Below are 24,975 nucleotides of genomic sequence, written 5' to 3' on the forward strand. Positions count from 1 at the left end.
CTCTCGGCTGGGTGGAGGCTCCGGCTGGCGTACGCGATGACCCTCTCAACTCCGTCCTGCCGTTGAGCCAACACCGCTCCCAGCCCGAGATTGCTGGCATCTGTATACAAAAGGAATGGTTTTGTGAAATCTGCGTATGCCAAGATAGGGGCCTGTAGCAGCTCCTGCTTCAATGTCTGGAACGCCGACTCACAATTTGCATCCCAGTCTACGTTGGGCGACCCCCGGCCCCGGTTACGACCTGTGCCAACCAGCAACTGATTAAGGGGTTTAGCAATTTTTGAAAAGTCCTTTATGAAACGCCTATAGTATCCCACAAATCCTAAAAAGGATCGCACTTGCCTCACTGTCCTCGGGGCCTTCCAGTCCTTCACGGCCGATACCTTTCCAGGATCTACGGACACTCCAGCCGCACTGACCACGTGGCCCAGAAAGTTGACTTCTCTCCGTAGTAAGTGACACTTATTGGGCTGTAGTTTCAATCCGTACTTCTCCATGGCCCGAAAGACTTCCTCGAGGTGCCTCAGGTGTGAATCAAAATCTGGGGAGTAGACAATCACATCATCCAGGTAAACTAATACTGACTCCATTAACTGACCTCCCAAGCACCGCTGCATCAGCCGCTGGAAGGTGGCCGGAGCGTTACAGAGCCCGAAAGGCATCCGGTCCCATTCAAATAGTCCAAACGGGGTTGTAAAGGCAGTCTTCTCCCGGTCTGCTTCGGCCACCTGCACCTGCCAGTAGCCACTGGCCAAATCTAGGGTAGAGTACCATGCCGACTGCGTGAGGCTGGCAAGCGAATCTTCGATCCGTGGCAAAGGGAAAGCGTCTTTCTTAGTCACGAGGTTCAGCTTACGGTAGTCCACGCAGAATCTCCAAGCCCCCGTCTTCTTTTGCACCAGCACTATGGGGGCCGCCCACGGGCTGCTGCTTTCCCTAACAACTCCTTGCTTCAGCATGCCTTGCAGGAGTGTACGTACCTCGGTATACAAAGTGGGCGGAATTGGGCGATACCTCTCCCGGCTGGGCCCTGCATCCCCGGTAGGTATATGATGTTGTACCACCTGGGTGCATCCGTAGTCTTCATCGTGGGTGGCGAACACATGCTGCCATCTCCGAAGGAGGGCCTGTAACTTCTGTGTCTGTGCCTGCTCTAAATCCTCCCCTTGTAACGACTCACCCGCCAGGTGGCTCGGCACACTCCTCTCCATACCACCCCATGGGGTGTCTACTTGTGTCAGGGCCACCTCGATGACAGTGGGGCACACCTGACGAAAACTAATATCCCTCTCTTCCCTTACTTGGTGGGATGTAACCGTTGTCAGACGGGCTAATCGTTGGTGCCGATGTAGTTGCACCGCGTATGGATGTACATTCCGTATCCTCACGGGGACTCTCCCCCGCCGGACCGTCGATAGTCCTCGTGCCACTTCCACTTGTGGACAATCCACATGGGGCTCCACCAGCACCCACTCTTCTGGGCCCGCTCTTCGGGGCGGTACTCGCGCCCACACAACAGCCTCACTTTTTGCGGGGACAGACAAAGCAAAACGACACATCACTCTTCCTACCTCTTCCTGTTCCCTGCGGACTTGGCTCATTTGCACCCTTCGACAGTCAGCTACCACACACTCCCACTTGGGCCTCTCTGCAGGTGGTATCTTCGATACGGGCCTAGCCCGAAATAGCTCTTCCCAGCAATCAGCGAGGACATTCATGCCCAACAGGGCTCGATGTGCACCCAGACAATGGTCTTGCACGATAATCACACCTTTCTGGGGGACCATCACTCCGTGAACCTCTAGGTCCGTCAATCGGTAGCCAATATATGGGATGTCGAGGCCGTTTGCGCCCTTCAGAGTAAGCCAGGGGGCCTCCGCCCCTGGTGCCCCTTGTTTCCCAAACACTTCTTCGGATAAACTCTCAGCAAACAACGTCACTTGGGAGCCTGTGTCTACCAGGCATTGAATCTCCTTGCCGCACACTCTCACCTTCGCCACGGGGCTACGCCCAATCATCTGGCTCCTAGAGCCATATCCTCTTCCAGGGTCTTCTCGAGGGGTCCCGGCCACACGACCCACAGTGGCCGGCCGACCTAAAAACCCCCTTCTGACGCCCTGCGGGGCCCACACTGGCGGCTATAGTGACCTGGTTTGCCACAGCGGTTGCAGATGGGTCGCCCTTGCTCGTCCCATTCGAAACGGGGCCGGTTAAAGTGGTTCGGGCGCCTGAACGGCTCTCGGCCTCCCTCTGAGTACACTCGGTCTCGGGGCGCCGGCCGTGGTTCCTCCCGCGCCCGTCCTTGGCGCAATTCTCCTACGAGGGCTTTAGACAGTTCAGACATCTGATCGCGGACATCTTTCAAAAGTTCAGCCTTCAGTGCTTGCTTCCAGTCAGGGCCTCCGGGTTGTGCTGGTGCTACTTCACTGACAACCGCACACACTGGGGAACCACTCACCTCAGTCTCATCACCTTCCAGGGCCAGTGCCTCTTTCTTCAGATCTTCGAACGTAAGACCCGGGTCCCTTCGAAACTGGATACGTAGGCTCTGTCTCACCGGACCCTCCTTCAACCCCAGAAGAAACTGGTCCCGCAATAGAGTCTCTCCATCTCCCAACCCGTGGTCCCGACGGGTCTGTAGTCGGGCGAATTGCTCTCGCAACCTCAGGGCGAAAGCTCTAATCGGTTGGCGGGGGCCCTGCTTACAATTGAAGAACTGGGAGCGAAGGACAGCTACGGGGGTGTGGTCACCATACTGTTCAGTGAGGAACTGGAACACGGTTTGGGCGTTGGCTCTAACGGCTTCGGGGGCGGCATGCACCTCTCGCCGCGCTTCTCCATCCAGGGAGTTTAACACAAATTGAAGCCGCTGGGCTGCACTAAGGCCCTGTAGGTCGGCCAAGTACTCTAGTTGAGCCTTCCATTCAGACAATCGTACCTCGGATTCTGTCCCCCCATATTTTTGAATCCAGGGGCTCCCCATAAAAACGGGCATGGCACGGGGTTGGGCTGAAAGCCCCGCGTTGTCGGTCATTGGACGACCTTGGTTACTCAACTCGAGGTGGAAACCCTGCCGACTACGCCAAATCTGTCACACCCAGGGGCTGGCTATGCTTTAACTAAGCCACACCCCTTCTCAACTTCCACCTCGAGGAGGTCCCCAAACCCGACCCAATGGCCAAGCAACACGAGAACAAGTAAGTGATAAAACAATCTTTATTTAAATATTTAAAAATAGCTTAGGGAATAGGGAAAGGGCAATTAAAACTAAACTCTGACTCGGCCCTCCAGATGGGCTATGGCCGGGAAGAGGTCAGGGAGCAAGGGGGCCACGGGGATCCGGGGCGTGGGGCTCGGGCCCCGGCCTGAGTCTTAGGTATCCGTAGCGCCCTCCTTCTTCCTCCTCTTCGCTGAATACAGCTCACGGTAAGTACTGGTTCACTCAGTTCGTTCTCGAGGTGCCCACTCTCTTTCTCTTCCTCCACAGGCAACAGCTCTTCGCTGATTACAGCTCACAGTAAGTACTGATTCACCCAGTTCGTTCCTTGGGTGCTCACGCTCTTTCTCTTTCTCCACAGGCAGCGGCTGGGACACACAGGCACAGTTAGTTCAGCTTGGTTTTGCTCTCACCTCTTCGCTGATTACAGCTCACAGTAAGTACTGGTTCACACAGTTCGTTCCTTGGGTGCTCACTCGCTTTCTCTTTCTCCACAGGCAGCGGCGTAAGTACAGGTTCCCTCAGTCTCTCCTCGTGTTACCCACTCTCTCTCCTTTTCTCTCCACAGGTATCAACTTGGGCACAATAGCACAGTTAGTTTGCTTTGAATGGCTCTCACCTCTGGGCTGGACACAGCGTACTGTAAGTACAGGGTTCGCTCTACTCCTCCTCGTGTTATTCACTCTCTCTCTCCTTTCCTCTCCACAGGTATCAACTTGGGCACAATAGCACAGTTAGTTTGCTTTGAATGGCTCTCACCTCTGGGCTGGACACAGCGTACTGTAAGTACAGGGTTCGCTCTATTCCTCCTCGTGTTATTCACTCTCTCTCCTTTTCTCTCCACAGGTATCAACTTGGGCACAATAGCACAGTTAGTTTGCTTTGAATGGCTCTCACCTCTGGGCTGGACACAGCGTACTGTAAGTACAGGGTTCGCTCTATTCCTCCTCGTGTTATTCCCTCTCTCTCCTTTTCTCTCCACAGATATCAACTTGGGCACAATAGCACCGTTAGTTTGCTTTGAATGGCTCTCACCTCTGGGCTGAACACAGCGCACTGTAAGTACAGGTTTCCTCTGTTTCTCCTTGTGTTACTCACTCTCTTTCCTTTCCTCTCCACAGGTATCAACTTAGACACAAAACACAGTTACTCTGCTTTGGATGGCTTTCACCTCTGGGCTGGACACAGCGTACCGTGCTATCTCCGGAGATCTGAAGCACGCTCACAACATATACTGTACTGAACTAGGCCAGGACCAGCAATCTCCTTGTCCTCCCACGCCGAAGTGCGTGAAGGCGGGGGTTTATCTGACAGGACACACGGCAATACACAGCAGCCCACAGCAATATACAACACCACGTCAAAATTATAGGTTTTCACAGCACGAAGACTCACCCACCACACTCAGTGTACGAAAAGGACACCCGTCTTCCTTCACTTCGCTTGGTTCGGATCTGGCGATGGAATATGCGGCCTAGCTAGTGATGTCGTCGTTGCGACTACTTCAATAAGTATTCCTTCGGCTCTCCCACCACACTATATTAGGGGTAGGGCCACCCTCCTCCTCCTGGAGAGATCTACACAACGCCAGGTCAATATACAGGGCACTTTCGACTGGCTCTTAGTACTCACATCAATGCCACTTCCAATCCCCTTTTTCACGTCGTCTCAGTTCGCCGTATAATCTGTTCACTTCTCAACCTTTAAGGTTCGCGATGTCTTCACAATCATACAATTCCAGCCTGAGGGAGAGAGAGAGTTAGACAGCTACCAGCAGCGTACCAAGACGGGCACAACCCAGTGCTTCACACACACCAAAGAGAGCTTCCCAGACTGTAAAATAACTTGGCCTTAAGTACTGCCTTGTCCAGCGTATCCTCCAATCACCAACCGCTGTCCCTAACTAGGCACAGGTGCATCGAATTCCCTGATTTTCCTTCTTACGGCGCTACCGGAAGTTCCGGTGTTCTGTTTTTCCGGTCCGGGCGGAAACACTTCCGGGCGGAACCAAACTTCCCGAATTTTGGTTCCGCCCCTAAAGATCGTCACCTTGTGACATAACTTCGTTTCTCTGATGTTTCTCCCAAAATTCCTTGGGAGAAATAAAAATAGACACAAATGAGTCAATTGTTGACATGCAGTAAGATCTTAAAGCTATAAAACTGATTTTGATAGCACAGTGCAGATTATTTGGTCTTGGAAGTAAGTGATGAGAAAAAAATTGAGCTCATTAAAACTGACTTTTATTTGCAGACCTCCAATCTGAGCACAGTTCGAGATATTGTAGTCACATGAAATTACTATGGTATTTGTCTCTGGAGAAAAATCATAGAAGCTGGAAAAGTAAGCAAAAGTCTCAATTTGGTCTGGATCATTAGAGACATTGGTGATGTATTCCTATGGCAACAAATGTTTAAACAATGATTATGTTATTGACTACATGTATAAAAAGTATTTTGTGTGCTCATTTAGATGATTTGATTACTAAATGTTTGCTCAAAGCTTATGAGTGTTGTGGTTTAGTGGTCAGGCAGAAAAATGACTGTTTTGTTGAGTTGGAAATGCTAATAAAGTGTTAGCTTTGCATTAGTAGAGACAACAAATCTCTTTGTTCATCTCTCCCTCCTTCTCTCTGTCAGTGATTTATGGAGAGAGGGAGATAGAGTTGGGGTATCCCTAATCAAACAGGTCTGACACTTCACATCCTCCCAGAGGAGGTGAGCCTGACATTCCAATAGAGAAATTTAACTCCAAGCTGTCATTCCTCATCAAATGTCCAAATTATCTTTCTCTCTTTTAGTCCCTCTTTCTTTGTCCTCTCCTTTAACATAATACTTAAAAATTGTAAGATTTACCCTGTTTCTTTCTTTGATATTTCTTCCAAGAAAACATGCAATCCATCACATATCTGCAAAATTAAGACAAAGATCTCGCTGTGAATTTCAACCATTTGTGTATATTCCATTCTTTCATACATACATAACAGAACAGATTATTTGGCAAGGAGGAGCTTGATGAGAAATGTTTGAGTTTATTTTGAGATATTTAACTTTGTATTGGGATACAGAAAGTCTGAGTGCAATTTGAGATCAAGCAATAGCTGGAGACTTTAGCACAAGTCCCCATTGACTCTCCATTGCTGTCCAGAAGAAACGTCCTAATTTCTTATAATATTTTCTGCAGAACGAAACATTTCTTTGTGTGCTTGTGTATGCAAGTCCATGTGTGTGTATCATGTTTGTCCTTCACTGTGAATCAGGACTGATTTGTCACCAAAACCCAAAATAAGAAAAGGGGAAAATTCAATACACGCATGGAAAAATGCAAATCCACTTAGTTATCTGAAAGGCCGTACTGTTGCGCTTCGGTTGATTGACCCACTCGTGTACAGCCAACCCCCCCCCCCACACACACACACACAGCTCAGTCCCCTCCCTCTCCTTCCTATGATATCATTATTACTGCTGTCTCAGCCTTGATCAGTAATGTCAACATCTTTCATATTGACAAATGTGCTGTCTGCTCATATTGTGCACTGAATGCTTTATGACCAACACTGAACATGAATCACTCCTGCTCTTTACACACACACACACACACACACACACACATTCAGGCCTTATGTTGTTCTCATTCTCTGGCTGACACACACATGTAGCTCCATCCACTTTGAGAGTGTGTCCATTTCTGATGAAAGCAACTGTTAGGCTTAATTAGTAAATTGGCAGCGGTTCTTATCCGCTTGAATCTCTGTGTGTGCGCACATGTGTGGTCCATCTTATAACGTGCATTGTTAGTTGAGTTTCTGTGCCAAAACTGGCCAATACAAATCAGCAAAAGCATTTCACACTGTTATCCCAGAGTGAAAGTTCACGGTCAACATTTTGCCCTGCACATCTGTGGTAGAATGCAACTCCACATCAATAAATGCGATAAATTAATAACACAGTGGGAATGTGTGTCCTTAAAGACCTCACAGTGAGGTAATAAATGTTTTCTCTATCTCTCGCAGATGTCGGCGATTGAAAACATGGCCGAAAAGCTGGAATCCTTTGGCTCTTTGAAGCCGGACGGCGGTGACATCATGCGTTCCGTTCCCTCCATGTTCGACTTCCGGGCTCCGCCCACCACCCTTCCTGAGACACTGTTACGCAAAGGCAAAGAGCGCTACACCTGCAGGTAATGATCACTTTCTCCTAGCACATTATCAACATATCTTATTAAAAACACAGAAATTATCTACCTTTTGAAAACAAAACAAATAACTAAACAAACATATCTTTAAAAAATATACAACAAAACTAAGAAAACTGTATAGTAATTCAACAAACAAATCTGAAAAAAATTATATCGAAAGCGAATGACTAAGCAAATTGGATAGAAACTAAACAAACAAATCAAAAGCATTATATAGTAATTAAACAATAGATAAAAGTATGCAATAAGCAGACAAAACACATTTTAATTAATTTTATAGTGTAGTAGTTTCACTATGTATAAATAACATTATTATTAGTTTTGTTCCAGTATCATTTTCACTATTGGATTATCAGGGCCAAAAGAATCTTTGATAAATATATATACAGTATCAGTCTAATTCATCTTTAACTTTGTTTGAAAATGTTTCATGTTGCCCTGTCAACCAGATAGTAGGTGCTGCATTATTTACAAAATTATTGTATGTGATAGTATTAATATAATATCAGTATTAATTTTAAAATATTACATTTATTGTTAACACTGGTATATTGTGACACCCTTAATTATGATGAACTAAAGCATAATAAATATTATTAAGTCATTATATTTATAAAAACGTTTGTTTGTGTTTTGTTGTTTCATTAATAAGATGTTTAAGTAAACAAGTGTTTGATGTTTAATGAGTGTTGACAGCACTTAGCGAGGAATGCAGGGAGTTTTTGGGAAGTTTGTGTGTGTGTGTGTGTGTATTGCTGAGTATTGTTCCTGGAGATCTGTTTCCTTCCCCTATAGATACTGTGGCAAGATATTCCCACGCTCGGCCAACCTTACAAGACATCTACGGACACACACGGGAGAGCAGCCTTACAGGTGACACATTGTCCCACAATCACACACACACACACACACACACACACTCACTAATATATACTGTATAATGTAATCAGCGATTCATATACTTGAATGAGCTGAATTATATGTTAATACACAAACCATTAAGCTATGATTAACTATATTGCAGAAGAATTGTTTATTGTGATAATTATTATTAATAAAAGTACTTTTTGAACATTAGTGTGTTTGTACTGGAGACTGCTACCACAATTTTATAATTTTATGCATTTTATTTCTGTTAAATGTTTTCAATTATGTCAGTATAATGTGTCCATAAATTAGAATATATATTTAGATATATAAATATTTAATCGAATGTAACCGTAATATGAAAAGATATCATAGTTTGGAAAAGACTGAGGTGATTTGACAGTTTGTGACATTGTTGAGTTATATATTGGATGAGAAAGAGTTCACTTCTGAAGTGAACTGTTCTTATATTTGTAATTTCATATATAATTGTGTTCCTGTAGCTTAATTGGTAGAGCATTGTGCCATCAAGCGCAAGGTTGGGGGTTCGATTCCCCCGGGAACACATGATAGGTAAAATATTGATAGCCTGAATGCACTGTAAGTCGCTAGCGTCTGCTAAATGCATAAATTTAAATTTACATTTTTTAATTTAAATTTAAATATATTTACCACAAAAGACTACATTTCCCATTATTGAAAACCTGTTAATATCAGGAAAATTTAACATGTGATTTTTTTTAGAACAAAACGAAAAATTGTAGAATTTAATAATCTTCATTATTATATATTATTTCTCAATTTTAGTATTTGATATTTAAAGTTATTGTCATTTGGTAAGAGTGAGGTGACATCCACAAGAGAGAAGGACAGACAGACAGACACACAGGGAGACTGAAGGAAGTGTGTATGAATAATAGAGGTGATGAGTGGCGTACAGCTGCAGGCCAGCGAAGGCAGCTGGGTAATTAGGCTTGTGTTTAGGCCTCAGAAACTTTCAGGGAGTTTTAAAATACTGCACAGAAACAGGCATGTGCACACACTGTGTTTGTGGTCCGTCTGACCACAGGGGAGGTTTGTACAGGGCTGTGTTACTTTCCAGATACTAGCCTCAATCTCCTTTTGCTGGCAATGCTTTAAACAAGCCGGTGATCAGCCTTTAACTTCAATTTAATTTCAAATTTTTCTGTTGCATTTGGAGGGGGGCGAGATAGAGAGAGAGGGAAAGATAACAGGTTCCTGGGAGATGCAATTTAGCGCACAACTCTACGGTGGAGGGGAAGATATGATCACGTAATCATACGGATAATTCTGCGTGAAGGGACTTGGCACATGCAGTCGCTTTCAGAGCAGAGGGAGGATGTGGACGAGAGTTTGAGTGTTACTGAGTTGGCCATAGATTAGAGACAAAGAGTTCATGACCACTCAATCATGTGTTTAGGACACTGCGTGTGTGTGAGACGGATAACACGAGAGTGTTTGATTTCTCGTGTCTATATATTGTAAATACTGTATGGTCTAATTATGTTCATATGTGTGTGTGTGTCCACAGATGTAAGTACTGCGATCGTTCGTTCAGTATTTCATCCAATCTCCAGCGTCACATCCGTAACATCCATAACAAAGAGAAACCCTTCAAATGCCATCTTTGTGACCGCTGCTTCGGGCAACAAACCAACCTGGACCGGCACCTCAAAAAGCACGAGAACGGTAATTTATCAGGTATCCTCACACATATACAGACATATAAATAAATAAACAAATTAATTGCATTTCTATAAAAATCGATGTAAATATATATTCATAAAAAACACCCGTTTTTATGTTTACCATTTGTAAATAACCTCATCAGTAACTGTTATTTAGTTCATATTTGCATTAATAAGCACAAAAGATACTGATATATTGTTTTCATGTGTAGGCACGGCAATGTCATCGCCCCGTTCAGAGCTGGACAGTGGCAGTGCCATCTTGGAGGACAAGGAGGACTCGTATTTTAACGAAATACGAAACTTCATCAGTAACACAGCACAGAACGCCACATCTCCGTTACACTCTGAGGAAGGGTAAACACCATCTTCTTCCTCATTTATACTAATAAATACACCGTTCATACAAAAAATCCAGCTTTTGGTGGGTTGAGCAGCTCTTCAAACACTGAGCTTGTACAAGCAGGTTCAAATAAATCTTCACATGGGTTCTCAGTCCACCTCACAATTTTCTGTCAAATTGTAATATTTAATTGTATTATTAATGTATAAATTTTATTAGATAATAATTATGTAATGTTTTAATTTTTTTAAATAATGAAATCTAATCTAAAGTCCACAGATTGAACTTCTATGAAAAATGTTAGATATTCACATTACAAATAGTCATGTGTGGGCTCACACACACATGCAAGCGGAGTGTCCATTAGGCTGTCAGTCATCAGTTGGCGCGAGTTGCCTCAGGCAGATTGGAGGTTATTATACACAAACATTACTGAACACAACACTTCTCATGCCTTATTCATTAACCCTCACCTCTGAGTGAATAGCATCATATGAAAGAAGCAGACTGGTAGCGCAGTGTGTATTAACTGCACATGTGAACGTATCTGTGTGCATACATATATTCTGTACGGTTGTTAATCATTAGCCTGTCGCCTGCGGTTTTTAAGAGCAAAGATTAGGGCAGGTCTCCAGCAGGACGTGATTACTGATTGGCCGATTGCGAGCACGTGCAGAACGCTGTTGACTTTTGGCTGCGTGCGCGTACATGAATTTTGCCATCTGCATATGATAATTATCGCTGATCATTTCCCAGCAGTGATCATCAGGTTGGATGACGGTTTAAATGTTTGAACTGGTCATCTGTGTGTGCATGTGTGTGTGATAGATAAAGATCTTACAGGCTTTTGTCTTTTGATTTCTTCATTGTTTCATTAAAAAGATCCTAGAGTTTGCACGCGTCCCACATCTGGTCCCAACATGTGTTTGTGAACAGGAAGTAGGTGTGGGAGAGGAGGTCAGAGGTCGTTGAATGTTTCCTGTCAGAGTGACTGCTCCTGATAGGTACTTTATCCTCCACAAATTACCACAGCTCTCTCTAATTAGCCGACCTGTTTTCATCATCACGCCAACGCTGCCTCTCTCGTACTCTTGTCCCCTCTCTCGCAGTATTAGCGGTGTGCCGAGTGATGAGAGAAGGTGATTTCAGGGATTAACCGAGATGTGAAAAGGGCTTTATATGGCTCAACCTGCAGAGTTACGCTAATCTGAGGGTAGAATCGAGATGTAGAGCCTCTAATAGATGGAGGTGAGAGATGAAACCTAGAGAAAACGTGTTATTAGACATGATGGATGGATGGATGGATGGATGGATGGATGGATGGACGGTCAGACAAATGGACATACGGACCAGTAGGTAGGTAGGTAGGTAGGTAGGTAGGTAGGTAGGTAGGTAGATAGATAGATAGATAGATAGATAGATAGATATTTTCATTGCACATACACATAGACTTGTATTTTCTCATCCTCTCTGCATTTATAATCTTTTCTCTCTGTTTTTAAGTTCAGATAGGAAGTTGCTATTTTTAAGTCAAGGAAATAGTAGAATCAGGACAAAACGAGTGAATCAGCCTTAATGTGGTTCCTTTGGCTGAAGTATATTTGTGTGTGTGTGTGTGTGTGTGTGTGTGTGTGTGTGTGTGTGTGTGTGTGTGTGTGTTGTGTGTGTGTGAGTTTGGATAGCTGGCCTCTGGCTCTGCTTTGGCAGCTCCTTTTCTCCACTCACCAAATAGGCTGTCAACTAAATATTTGGCCTATTAGATGAATTGGAGATAGAGAAGAAAATATACTAGGGAACGAGGAGATTTGAGCTGTTTGAGTGAGAGACAGAGAGCTGAATATAAGTGAGAGGAAGTGTAGGGGCCTGCTGTCTAAGTGCCCTGCCAATGGGCGGCTCGTTTCTGCCAACCAGAGGCCCTCATAACTGATGACAAACAGTCTCTTTCTCCAACACACATTCGCCTTCTTTCTTTGAGGATTTCCTCTCATTTAGAAAGCTTGGGCATGTGGTTCTGCTTTTTAAGGTGGCTTATTTTTTCGAGACAAACAGAACTTGGTTTCAGCGCTTAATGATTTTCTTTCTGTAATCAGGGATCGGCATATCAGTCAAAAATTCATGCCTGCATATCGTCACTGCAAATGATTGTCTCTGTTCTCTGTAGGCTGAACGGCAGTCATTTTGATGGCGACAAAGCCCTGCCTGGTCAGGGGTCACGTGACCTATATGAAGAAGAAGGGGAGGAGCTTGGAGCAGAGGAAGAGGAGGTGGAGCATAGCGACAGTGCCAGGAAACCCAGCGAGGATGGCATGCCTAGCAGTCTGGATCATGACATAAATGATGACATCGATTTCGAGGGACCAGATGATCTGGAGATGAATAGCAAATCCTCGCCACAAAGGTATGTATACCAAAAAAATTGTTATATCCATTCAATTTTTCGGTTGTAAACTAATCTTTATATCCATTCTTTTTTATGGGGGGTAGGGTTGTAAATGAATATTTTAAAATAATATCTGCATCATTTGCAGGTTTAATGAGGATGATGAAGATCACAGCAGTTTCTCCACGCTGGATCACATCCGTCACTTTAGTATGGAGGATGGAGACCTCAGCGACAGTGATGTCATCAGCTTTGGCCCCACCCACCTTCAAGAAGGCATCAAGCAGCCTCTATACAGGAAATCTAAGTCACAGGTATTTCCATGATAACTAGTCAGATACTAACCTTATCCACGTTTTTCTTAAACGCACAAGTAAGCCTATGGGGTGAGACTTCCGGTTCATTAGCCACTGTAGGGAAATAATGAGAAGAATAACCGAAAAACAAGACCCGTAGAATTTACAAGTTGCCGCACCCATTTTTACGACAAGAAAAAGATGGATAGAGCACAAAATGAAAAAAACTTTCATTTAAAACTTATCATTTAAATACTAATATTTCATTTTAGTGTTATTCATATTAGTAAAGACAAGAACAATAATTAGAAGTAGTAATAAAGTATTATTAATAAAAACAATATTATTATTCAAATATTAAAAATACTGTACTAAATGTTAAATTAATATGGTAAAAAAATCACAATTACTGATATTTTATTTTAATGTTAGAATTAATAATAATTTTTATTAATCAATAAAAATTAATAATATCAAATTTGCCATGAATATTAATAAAAGACTTATTGAATTACAATTTTTTTTATTTTAGTGTTGTTGTTATTATTATTTAGTTGTATTATTATTATTGTTATTATTACTATTATTAGTCAATAAATTGATCTTATCAATAATTAATAATAACAAGTATCACATTTTCCATGAATACAATTTCTGTATTAAAATTAACATTATTTTATTGTTTTATTATTTATATGATTAATTATTATTAATAACAAAAATAATAGCATCATTATTATTTTTATCATTGTGCATTTATTTATCAAATACATTTTCCATTAATATAGTTGCCGTATTTTTAACTGTATATTTCTCCTTTTTCAAGGCATATGCTATGATGCTGTCACTAGCTGATAAGGATCCACTCCATTCGTCTACCCATAATGCCCCGATGTGGCACAGCTTGGCCCGCGCTGCAGAACCCAGCGCCATTCAGTCTCTCAGTCACGTATGACACGCCCATGTACCATGTGACCTAACTTAACATTGTGTTAGACTTCTGCCAGAGTCCCTGGTCCACACTCACACCTGCACAAGTGCCCAAATCCTCATTCACTTCCACCACACACACAACCAGACCCTGTGCATAGCAGCTCACTGTCCCACAAACATCAACAAATGGTTGATTGACTGTTTGATTGACTTATTGATTGAGTACAGTTTGTAGGAATGACATTAGTGTCAGTAATTTTGATGGTGAGGATGAAGACGATGATGACAATGGTAGTAATACGTAATAATAATTGTATTTATTCTGTCAAGTTCCAATGTTTTGCCCAGCAGTGGCAGCTGTTGAACAGTTTTTGAGATTGCTAATGAAAAGTCGGTGTCATGATTGTGAGTTCTGTCCGCTTAAACCAATGGTTACTACGAGTAACAAATGAGAGTCTTCCACAAAACAAATGTGATCGCAGACTATTCGGGCACAACTGCCTACCGGCCTGTAAATATCTTTAGAATTAACGCCATCACACACAAACAAATAATCGCAAATACAGGCATGCGAAACAACCAAGTGTTTTTCAAGCATTTTAACAGTTTCTTTTAAGTCTTGTACAGAAACGTACAAGTTTACAAACTTATGCGAGGGGTCGTGGCATTAGTGTTTCTCTTTTTAAGATATTCTCCAGGAGTTTGTGAATCGAAAAACGTATACAGATACAGATAAAAGGTGTGACCTTTACACCTCTCATTGACGCTGCTTGTAAAACAAAAACTAAAAAACTAAAAAAAGGGTTAAGGAGTGAGACAGTGACTATTTTCAAGTTCTGTCAAATTAAAGCACTGCATTACCTTCAACCCACTTTCCCGACAGTTTTTGCGAAAACATGCTCTTTTAAGTTCGTTTCTTTTTGAAGTTGGAAGAGTGGTTGTAAAACAAATGCTAGAAAAGTCATTTTGTTTAGTTTTTTTTCTAAATTGAAAATAAACTAGTTTAAGAACTGAATCTGTAGAACTCACGTAAAGGGCATTTTTCATTTCCTCGGTAACCTTTTCCATTAGTTGGCGAACGATACCACTAAATAGCCTGAATGCTAGTCTTTAGCTACACTGTCCTTGTGTGTCTTTCATTTATAGACAATCATGTGTTCCTTGTGTTTATTTTTTTCCCCTTGTCCATTGTTGCTTTTATTTTTTCTTGGTTGATGTCGTCAATGTTATTGCTGTGTATCTTGAAAGTTGTATTTATTTTTCTGCAAACTGTAGTTTGTTTACTGAATTAGCACTGCTCTCAACCGCACCCTTGGGTTGAAATGAAGAATTTCTCACTGAAAATTTTGGGGCGAAGAGACTACTGGGATTTGTAGAAAGGTCTGAATGCCAGATAGTATTAAACATACCGTCACAGCTTATACTTCTAATAAAAATGGTAAAGGATATAGATATTACTTAGGTTTTTTGTATGACAATTTATTGATTCAACTGCAAAATATATAAAAAAAGAGAAAATAATAAAAAACAGCTGATATTATTTCTTTATAAAACGCATGATTGGTCCAAGCTGTACCTGGCATTTTCTATGGTTGTCTGCAAGCTTCTGTGACGTTTAGGTCCATGTTGATTTCTTGTGCCAAACCCAGAAGAAATGTCAGATTTCGTTTATCCTCACGAGGTGAAGGACCAAATCTCTCCTAATTCACTTTGTTTTTTGTTGATGTTTATAATCCCATTTTTAAAAGTAATCAGTGAGTTGAGGTACTTCTGTTTTAATGCTTTCTACAATGTAACTGTATTGCATTATAATTCAATACTGTGGGAGGAGTTACTGAGAAATAAAAAACTCCTATGTGGGCCGACTGTGCACTCTCACATGGGCTTGGGCTCTGTCTGTCTCTTTTTCTCTTTTATGGTGACTAGAGGAAAGAAATGTCAAGGTCATATTTCACCCCAAAATGTGTGTGTATATATATATATATATATATATATATATATATATATATATATATATATATATATATATATATATATATATATATATATATATATTGTATTTTGCTAAAACAGAATGAGGACAAAGATTGCTTGCATTATAACAGTTTTAAGCATTTTGTATTAATAATCATACAAAACGTAATGTGAATAAATGTTTTATATATTAATATTATTTTACTAAATTTAATTTGCTGATTCTAATGTAAAAAAAAATAATAATACAATTTTTTTGCAAAAAAATAAGCTTAGATTTCTCAGATATAATTTTGTTGATTTTTAGGTAAATTGTGCTTTATCCATAATCTCCTGTCTCTGAATAAGAGACCTAAATATGCTGGTGCCCCTTGACGTTGCAAAGAGGTGTCACTCAATGTGCCGCAGACACATGTTTCTGAAAGAAAGACAATAAAACTCTTTTGATAGCCGCTCCCTCACACACCCACTTGTATTATTTCACACCAAGACGCATAAAAATCTTCTTCACAGACACTGCCAGATGGACACAGAGCAAGTCTGATCCCCGGTGATCGCTCTCACACAGATCCACTGTCCCACAGCCAGAGAGAGTCTGCAAGAGAGAGAGAGAGAGAAGCTGAAAGGGAAAAGAGGGAAACAAGAATGCACGCTGCACTCGTTTGTTTGAGGGAAATGATGGATGAGGTGGAGAGATGTGATGACCTGGCTCATCGCTCAAACTCTCAATTAGAAACAACATTCGACTGACGTCTCTCTCATTGTTTAAATGGGATCCAACTTTTCCAGCCAACCTGATCAGAATCCCTCGTTCTCACCCTCATAATTCTCCCTCCTCCTTTCTTAATCATATTCCCCATTGTCTATTTTTTTCCAGAAGGATGCCATTTTTATAACTCTCTCTTCCAGTCCATCTATTCTTCTCCTTCTGTCCTTTTCTCACCCTATTATTCTCTATCTCTCAGATTTGTAGTGGGTGGATGCCGTTGTGGACAGAGGGGTGATAAGTGCTTGTCTGGGATCGAGGCTTTGTGTGTGATGAGAGGCAGGGTGGGAAAATTAGTTAAGACCTCTTTTGTGTTTCCTGGCATTTTCACTCAACATAAACTCGATTTTGCTGCCCCTGTCCGCATTACGTGGGTTAGACGACACTGCCACGCAAAGACAAAACACAGGCACTACACACAAGTCTTTCAGTCTAAACAAATGAAAAATCTGTCAACATTTACTCGCCATTGTATTGTTATGAACCTCTATGAATTTCTTTCTTCGGCAGAACATTATTTTTTATTTTTTTGTCCATACAATAAATGTCAATACTGTGTTGTTTTGGACCTCATTGAATTTCTTTAAAATTTCTTCTTTTGTTTTCCACAGAAGTAAAAAAGAAATACAGGTTTGGAACAACATAAGGATGATTAAATGAAATAATTATAATTCTTTGCATGAACTATGCCTTTAAGGCTTGTTTAAATTGAGCCCCTATAAGGACACGATGATGGTTAGAAAAGAAAAGAAAGAAATTGGAGTAAAATTATATTTTAATGATTTTGCATTACATTATCAAGCAAAAAATTTGCTTTCATTACATACACTTTCCATTTTTAGATTGAAATAATACGAGGTTAGAGGAAAAACTATATTTCAGTGCTTTTGTGAGTGAATGAAGAGTTTCTTGGGAGAACACAATAGTTTTGCAAAAGGGCACAATAGTATTGTAATATAATGTTTCCTCCCATCTCAACTAGCATGAAAAATGTCAAATCAATCAACAAAATATAAGTACTCTAAAACAGTGGGATGTGACGTGTTGCATTTATCTGAGACTAAGGTAGCACTACAATACGGTTACATTTATTAACATTAGTTAACTACATCAGTTAACAAGAACTAACAATGAGAAACGCATCTAAAGCATTTATTAATCTTAGCTATGTTAATTTCAGTGTGCAGACATCTGTTGTTGTTGTTGTTGTTTTCATTGTTGTTTTCCTGCATCTGAGGCTAATTTGTACTTTTGTACTATATACATATACATATATGGGTGCGTGTGTAATTTATCGGACCTGCATTAGTTATTATGAACTAACATTGAACAGTTGTATTTTTTAAATGCCATTAACAAAGTTAATAAATACTGTTACAAATGTTTTGTCTATTGTTAATGTTAGTTAATGCATTGACTAATGTTAACTAATGGGAACCTATTGTACAGTAAAGTGTTGTCGAGTTCAAAGTTGCCCCTTATTTAAGTGGAAACTGAAATGTAAGGTACACACCAGCACTTGAACAGTAAAAGCGGTGTCACACTCAATGATAATTGATGGCCCGCTTTTGGTCAGTGCAAGCCGTCATTCTCTGAGCTCAGCAGGGCATCCTGCTTAGATGAGGTCATCATGGGTCAGCCAGCTCTGATGAGGTCACAGCAGGGCATCCCACTTTGATGAGGTCGGCTGGAGAGGGTTTTGTGGGTGCTGTAGTAGGGTGAAGGTGATAACGGGTCTACACAAGAGGAAAAGAGGCCAACATGGACTATTACTGACCAGCTGTTTGCCATGTACGTCTGTCATGTGCATGAAAGATCACAGGCCAAGGCTTGTACGTCTCCCTCTACAGGGCAGCATCTCAACCCTAACATACTGTCAATGTAAGTGTATGTGAGCCCCTCCTGAACACACAGTCACATTTGTCATTCTCAAGGCATTCATCAGAGTGTATGGATCTATCTAATGAAATAATGAGTCTTTTGGCATAGGTACAAAACAGCCGCACACACGACATCCCATTCATATGTGTGTTAAAACACAGGCTCTTCTCTTTTATGGTGACTGAAAGTAGCATCTATCATGGCCCCTGAGTGCAGGGTGTGACACTGCTGGCACTCTCTCCCTGATTAACGTGGCACTGTTACTTGCCCCCTTGCCAGATGAAACAGCACCCACTGTGCTTAGTAGTGGGCTGGAACAGAAGGCGCTGCAGGCCTTTTATACATGATGGGCATAGAGAGAGTAACATCTTTAGAATGATTTCTACTACAACAAGCCATTTTACCACAACACACCACAGCTATAACTATAAGATCACAGAAAAACATCATTAATGAATTAACATTAACATTAATTCTTGTATTTGTTTACACGGAGACTTTTCATAGTTCCCACCTGGAGCAGTAGCCCCTCACTGCAGAACACAAGATCCAGGGGAGATTGGTAGGTTAAGGGGTGGAGACGGGTAGGTTTAGGTATATGTAAGGTGGGAGGAGATGGATCTGGATCCAACCATACCCCCTGGATCCCTGCAGTGAGGACCATCTCACCTGGAGGGCAAAACAAGGCTTTCCTCCACTGACTGCCAGTTACTTTTATGAGGTTTGCATTTAGTAATGATGCAGAAAGACAGTGATATTGATATTTGTATTGAGACAGTGATAAGGCCAAATTCAGTACACACCTTATTGATGATGCAGGCAAGCAGATGAACCCAGAATATAAATGCATTTCACATTTAAAGGGTCATATGATGCTGCAAAAAGAACATTATTTGGTGTATTTGGTGTAATATAATGTGTTTATGTGGTTTAAGGTTAAAAAAACACATTATTTTCCATATAATACACAATATTGTTTCTCCTCTATGCCTCGCCTTCTGAAGCGGTCAGTTTTTACAGGCTCATCGGTCTGAAAAAGTGATATGTCCACTGATTGGCCAGCTATCCAGTGCGTTGTGATTGGCCGAATGCCTCAAGTGTGTAACTAAAATGTTACGCTCCTTAACATATGCCGTCTCCCAAGCCAGCAGCACGAGAATCAGTCCAGCTGCTCTGCTCGTGCACATCCCATCATCGGTTCTCTTTTAGCAGTTCAGTCAATGTATTGTTAGAAATAACTGAATAACTTGGGATATTGTTTTTTTCCGCATCAGAGGGAGTGTAAAGCACATTTATAAACTGAATAACTTAAGTAATTTGTAGATTAGTGCGTAATGGTAACACGAACCATTTCAAACGATTCAGTTCGATTTGGTGAACTGGTTTGACCAGTTTACTAAGAAGATCCAGTTAAATAGAAAGATAAGTTTGCGATCTGGACATCACTAGACCAGACAAAACCAATAAAACCCATTACAAACAAGGCATTTGTTGCATCCAGTTGGGACATAATTACCGATTATATACACATTGAGTATAAGGTATGACTTTGTGGTTAATGAACGTTATCTTGTTTTACTTATGGATCAAAATTGCTTGGTTTTAGGACTACAAACTGAATAGCTCTACTGAATAAGGCTTACCATTCTTCACTACACGGTGTGCGGATCTAGAGATCAAATATAAAAAGATGGTTATTGTAACGAATTAAACTCTTATAATCATCGGGCAAGAAGGAGGCGGGAACCGGCGGACAAGCAAATGAAACTATAATAATCACAAAATAAACAAAACAGCGCACCAGCCCCTCACGGAAGACTGATGCGCACAAAATAAAACCAAAACCTAAAATAACGTCCAGGCCTGGTCCTCTCTCGTCCTTCACTGTCGTCGCTCCAGTTTTATATCCTTCCATCTCCTCTGTGGGACTCAAGACCGGTGGTGGGTCGCAGGTGTAGCGGATTTCCCAATCACTCCACCGGCCTCACTCGTGTTCCCACATCCCTCGACCTCGCCCCACTCGTCACATACCCCCATCGCCCCTCGCAGGCCGGGGGGTACCCTCGAGACTGCGCTCTACTCCCCCCCCCCCTCCCTCCGGGGGGGACCGCTCACGGGGACCTGCGGGAACCTGGGGGTAGGACAGACGAGGCGAGAGAAACGGAGATGGAAGGAGGAGCGACAGAGACGAGAGAGGGGAGAGAGGAAAAAATAAATAAAAAATCCGGTTCCCAGACGCACTGCTGCTCGGCCCTCCACCGGCTGGGTGATCTCCTCCGCGGTGCCTGGCGGTGGCACTGGACGGCCCTCAGCGGACGGCACGACACTCCTCCGCCGCCCGGTGGACGGCGACGGCTCCTCCGGTTTTGGCCAGCCGGCAGGAGTCCCCCGTTCTCTGCTCCTCCGGATTCCTTCACGGAGGCAGCAGGCTTCGGCCCCCTGGCGAACGGCGCCGACTCCTCCGCTCCCTCATGGACGGCAGCCGCCCCTCCCTATCGTGGGCGGTCGGCAGCGAGCTCGCCCGTCCACCGCCTCGAGCGTCCATGGCGGCATCCTCCTCGCCTGCTCAATGGCACCGCGGATTCACCACAGATCTTCAGCAGCACGTCCCTCCTAATCCCGGGCTTCGGCACCACTGTAACGAATTAAACTCTAATAATCATTGGGCAAGAAGGAGGCGGGAACCGGCAGACAAGCAAATGAAACTTTAATAATCACAAAATAAACAAAACAGCGCACCAGCCCCTCACGGACGACTGATGCGCACAAAATGAAACCAAAACACAACTAAAAGCCCAGGCCTGGTCCTCTCTCGTCCTTCACTGTCGTCGCTCCAGTTTTATATCCTTCCATCTCCTCTGTGGGACTCAAGACCGGTGGTGGGTCGCAGGTGTAGCGGATTTCCCAATCACTCCACCGGCCTCGCTCGTGTTCCCACATCCCTCGGCCCCGCCCCACTCGTTACAGTTATACTTTTAGTTTAATGATTGTTGTCTAAAGCTCAGATTGTCTTACAGTTGGCACAGAGAGAAGAGCCAGATGATGAGGTTTATAGCCTGTATGCCCTACAGTGAGTTTTCTTCTTTTAATATATCTCTCGCAAATGGCACACGCTTTTCATCCCTCGCTATTTTTGATAAAGTCAGGCCGGTGGCAGCTGTGGCTGGACACGTGACAGCTCGTAGCCACGGAAGGAGCAAAGGCCCCGTTAAAGACTGGCGGTTTCAGTCAGGTATTTGTTGTGATCCCCCGGGAAACGGGTCATTAGCTATGGCGTTATTGATGGGCACTCAGTGCGAGCGGCGGATGCCAGCATGCATATGGTTTTAATATGACAAGACGTGTTAGGGGAATGGCTTACCGTTTACGTGGACCTGAAGTAAAGGACCGTTTACGCTGGAATTGGATAAAAAGTCAGTTGTGCACTTGGAAACCCACTTACCTTAGATATCGTGCATGACGCACTAAAATTAAAGGTTGCTCATCGACTATAGTTAGAGCTTTATTACTATAATTTGGACCCTCAAGATATTTTCACTGGTTTGTGGAAATACGCTGCCACATTTCCTTTCAGTAATGCGCTGATACACCCACCACTTAGTGCCACAACTATCTAAACACACAATCGCAGTCTTGTCTGATTGAGCACCAGCAAAGTAGTTTCAATGCTAATTTTTACGACCACATTCTGAACATTACTTAGTGGGATGGAATTCAACCGGTCTGTGTAGTTAGGGAGGACCGGTGTTCTGTCGATTTGTCCTGTAAGATTTTGCTACCTCCCATTAAAACAGTGGGTAGTACAGTTCGACAACGAAAGTTACGGTTTAATAACATCTAAACCTACATTTAAACAGGTCATTTCAGGTTCTCTCAATCTGGACTTAAAAGCATTTAAGGAAATACAGAAACTAAGCATGTTAAGACAATATACAACTAAAATACAGAACTCAAGGTGATGATAATTTATTAGCAATGTTGCTGGGCAATGTGGAGGTCAACGGGCAACCAGGTGAGACATAGTGCCCACAGTCCGTCTAAAGTATCCAGATAGAAATGTGTTGCTCACTCTCAATGGGAAAGTGCCCAATCACATGGTGCAAAAAAGTTGCCCCGTCTGTTGGGTTGGAAGTGAGGGCACATTCTTATTTGGGAAAGTTGTCATGTAGGCCTATTTTAAGTGTTGAAATGTAATTTATTAATTACTAAATTTGTTGACCAAAACAATGGTGTTATTTTTATGTAATAAAATTTTCTCTCTCCTTATGACAACTTTCAACATGTTCAATGATTTCTTTTTCATGGTCAGTAAAGATGGAAATGTAGGCATTTGTCTTCACATAAACCCTGCCTACCACATGGATAGTAAAACAGATGGTAAAACGTCAGGTGTGCAGGCAGAGTGTGTGTCCGAGCTCCTGACTTGACCACTGGCACCACAATACTGCATCGGGCGCCACCTCGTGGCCCTCTTGGACACTGACCCATGCTGACACTGACGAAGCCCATTGACATTCACCCAGATCCTGCTAAATGATCCCTGAACAATTTAGATTAATGACGGGGTCATGTTGAAAGAAAAAAAAGGATGATAATGCTCCTTACGTATACACAGAGATGCTGTGTGCTGATTTTTCTCCCTTCACTGAAACGAGGGGATTTCCAGTGTGGAGTTCACACAGGGCGCGTTCTTGTTCGTCTACATTACTGTTCGTTGAGCTGGATCTAGTACAGTGCCAAATAGGGAAATATTAGTTTTCTGTGAATCATTAACGGAAGGAAAGTAACATTAAGTAGTATATTTCGGAAAGTCTGTTTACACATTTTATTATGAATTTTCACATAGTTCTAACTTTATTTCGGGATTAAGATCTTATAATTTTTTGTTCTGTGTATTTGATTCATAAAAACAACACATTCGGCACAACACCGGCTCGTTCGTGTTTTAATTTAGATTAATTTAATCATCTTTTTAAACTAACATGTAAAAAGTAGGCTACACAAACAAATTAGGTTTTTACACTCTCCAAGATGCAGACTGGTAAATCAAGTGTGGGAGTTTGCTGATACTCATCTTCAGAGCAGCTCATTGGCAGCTCAGGATTTGTTGTTTCTGTCCAAGAAGTGGCCCAAATGGTGCAAGACCCCATTGAGTTGATTTTCCTCGCCGGTTCAAAAAGTCACGTCCCTCCGGGAGAGGGGCGAGCGCCGAGAGAGAAGAGCGTAGGTTAATCTCTTTGGTGCGAAAAGACAGTGCGGTGATAGCGTTGCTTCGCTGGCGCTGTACGTAATTTCCGTGCTGAAGTTCCCGTCAGATCGCATCTGACCTCTCCAAGCAATTCTTTCAACACAAACCACTGATCTGGGGTGCGTTTCCCAAAACCATGGTTGGCAATGGGAACTTTGTTAGCAACTATGGTTTTGGGAAACGCACCCCTGGCTGTCTTTCAAAACGCAAAGCTTGTATTTTCTTACTAAACTTATCTGTTTCATACAAGTCTGGGTAGTGTATGCTAATTGTATAGGTAACGAAAAAATAATAATTTCATTAAAGTAAACGGAGATAAACGGACTCATATAGTGCATGTTTTATGCCTGGTCGTTTCTAACAAACCACCGGTGCCAACCCCCCGTTTTGAAAGACAAAAAAAGTAATTTAAAAAAGATATTTTAAATAGGCTGTTCATATTTATCTGCATGCCTCAGTTTAATTATTCTTTTTACTGAACGCACAAATATATATATATATATATATATATATATATATATATATATATATATATATATATATATATATATATATATATATACAGTACAGACCAAAAGTTTGGACACACATTCTCATTCAAAGATTTTCTTTATTTATCAAAGTTTTCTTTATTTTCATGACTAGATTCACACTGAAGGCATCAAAACTGAATTAACACATGTGGAATTATATATGGAATTATATACATAACAAAAAAGTGTGAAACAGCTGAAAATATGTCATATTCTAGGTTCTTCAAAGTAGCCACCTTTTGCTTTGATTACTGCTTTGCACACTCTTGGCATTCTCTTGATGAGCTTCAAGACCTGAAATGGTCTTCCAACAGTCTTGAAGGAGTTCCCCGAGAGATGCTTAGCACTTGTTGGCCCTTTTGCCTTCTGTCTGCGGTCCAGCTCACCCCTAAACCATCTCGATTGGGTTCAGGTCCGGTGACTGTGGAGGCCAGGTCAATATATATATATATATAGTGTTCCTGTAGCTCAACTGGTAGAGCATTGCGTTAGCAAGCGCAAGGTTGAGGGTTCGATTCCCCGGGAACACATGATAGGTAAGAAATTGATAGCCTGAATGCACTGTAAGTCGCTTTGGATAAAAGCGTCTGCTAAATACATAAATTTAATTTTAATTTATTTTTTTAATATA

The 24,975-nt window shown here is 42.2% G+C and overlaps 1 protein-coding gene across 14 annotated transcripts in view; it reads left to right on the plus strand.

Annotated features, from left to right (window-relative positions):
* LOC132123495 (MDS1 and EVI1 complex locus protein EVI1-A-like) overlaps positions 1 to 15,820 on the plus strand; it is a 159,608-nt gene extending 143,788 nt beyond the window's left edge. For 13 of the 14 annotated variants that reach the window (XM_059534135.1, XM_059534138.1, XM_059534132.1 and 10 more), the window contains 7 exons: positions 7,230 to 7,396; positions 8,210 to 8,287; positions 9,834 to 10,003; positions 10,203 to 10,347; positions 12,495 to 12,731; positions 12,862 to 13,027; positions 13,836 to 15,820. In XM_059534135.1, the coding sequence (XP_059390118.1) occupies positions 7,230 to 7,396; positions 8,210 to 8,287; positions 9,834 to 10,003; positions 10,203 to 10,347; positions 12,495 to 12,731; positions 12,862 to 13,027; positions 13,836 to 13,964 (1,092 nt within the window). In that variant the 3' untranslated portion in view covers positions 13,965 to 15,820. The remainder of the gene's footprint in view (positions 1 to 7,229; positions 7,397 to 8,209; positions 8,288 to 9,833; positions 10,004 to 10,202; positions 10,348 to 12,494; positions 12,732 to 12,861; positions 13,028 to 13,835) is intronic. The other variant, XM_059534129.1, reaches the window with a different exon arrangement.
* Positions 15,821 to 24,975: the final 9,155 nt, after the last annotated feature.

This window comes from Carassius carassius, chromosome 41, assembly GCF_963082965.1.
Source record: "Carassius carassius chromosome 41, fCarCar2.1, whole genome shotgun sequence".
NCBI lineage: Eukaryota > Metazoa > Chordata > Actinopteri > Cypriniformes > Cyprinidae > Carassius > Carassius carassius.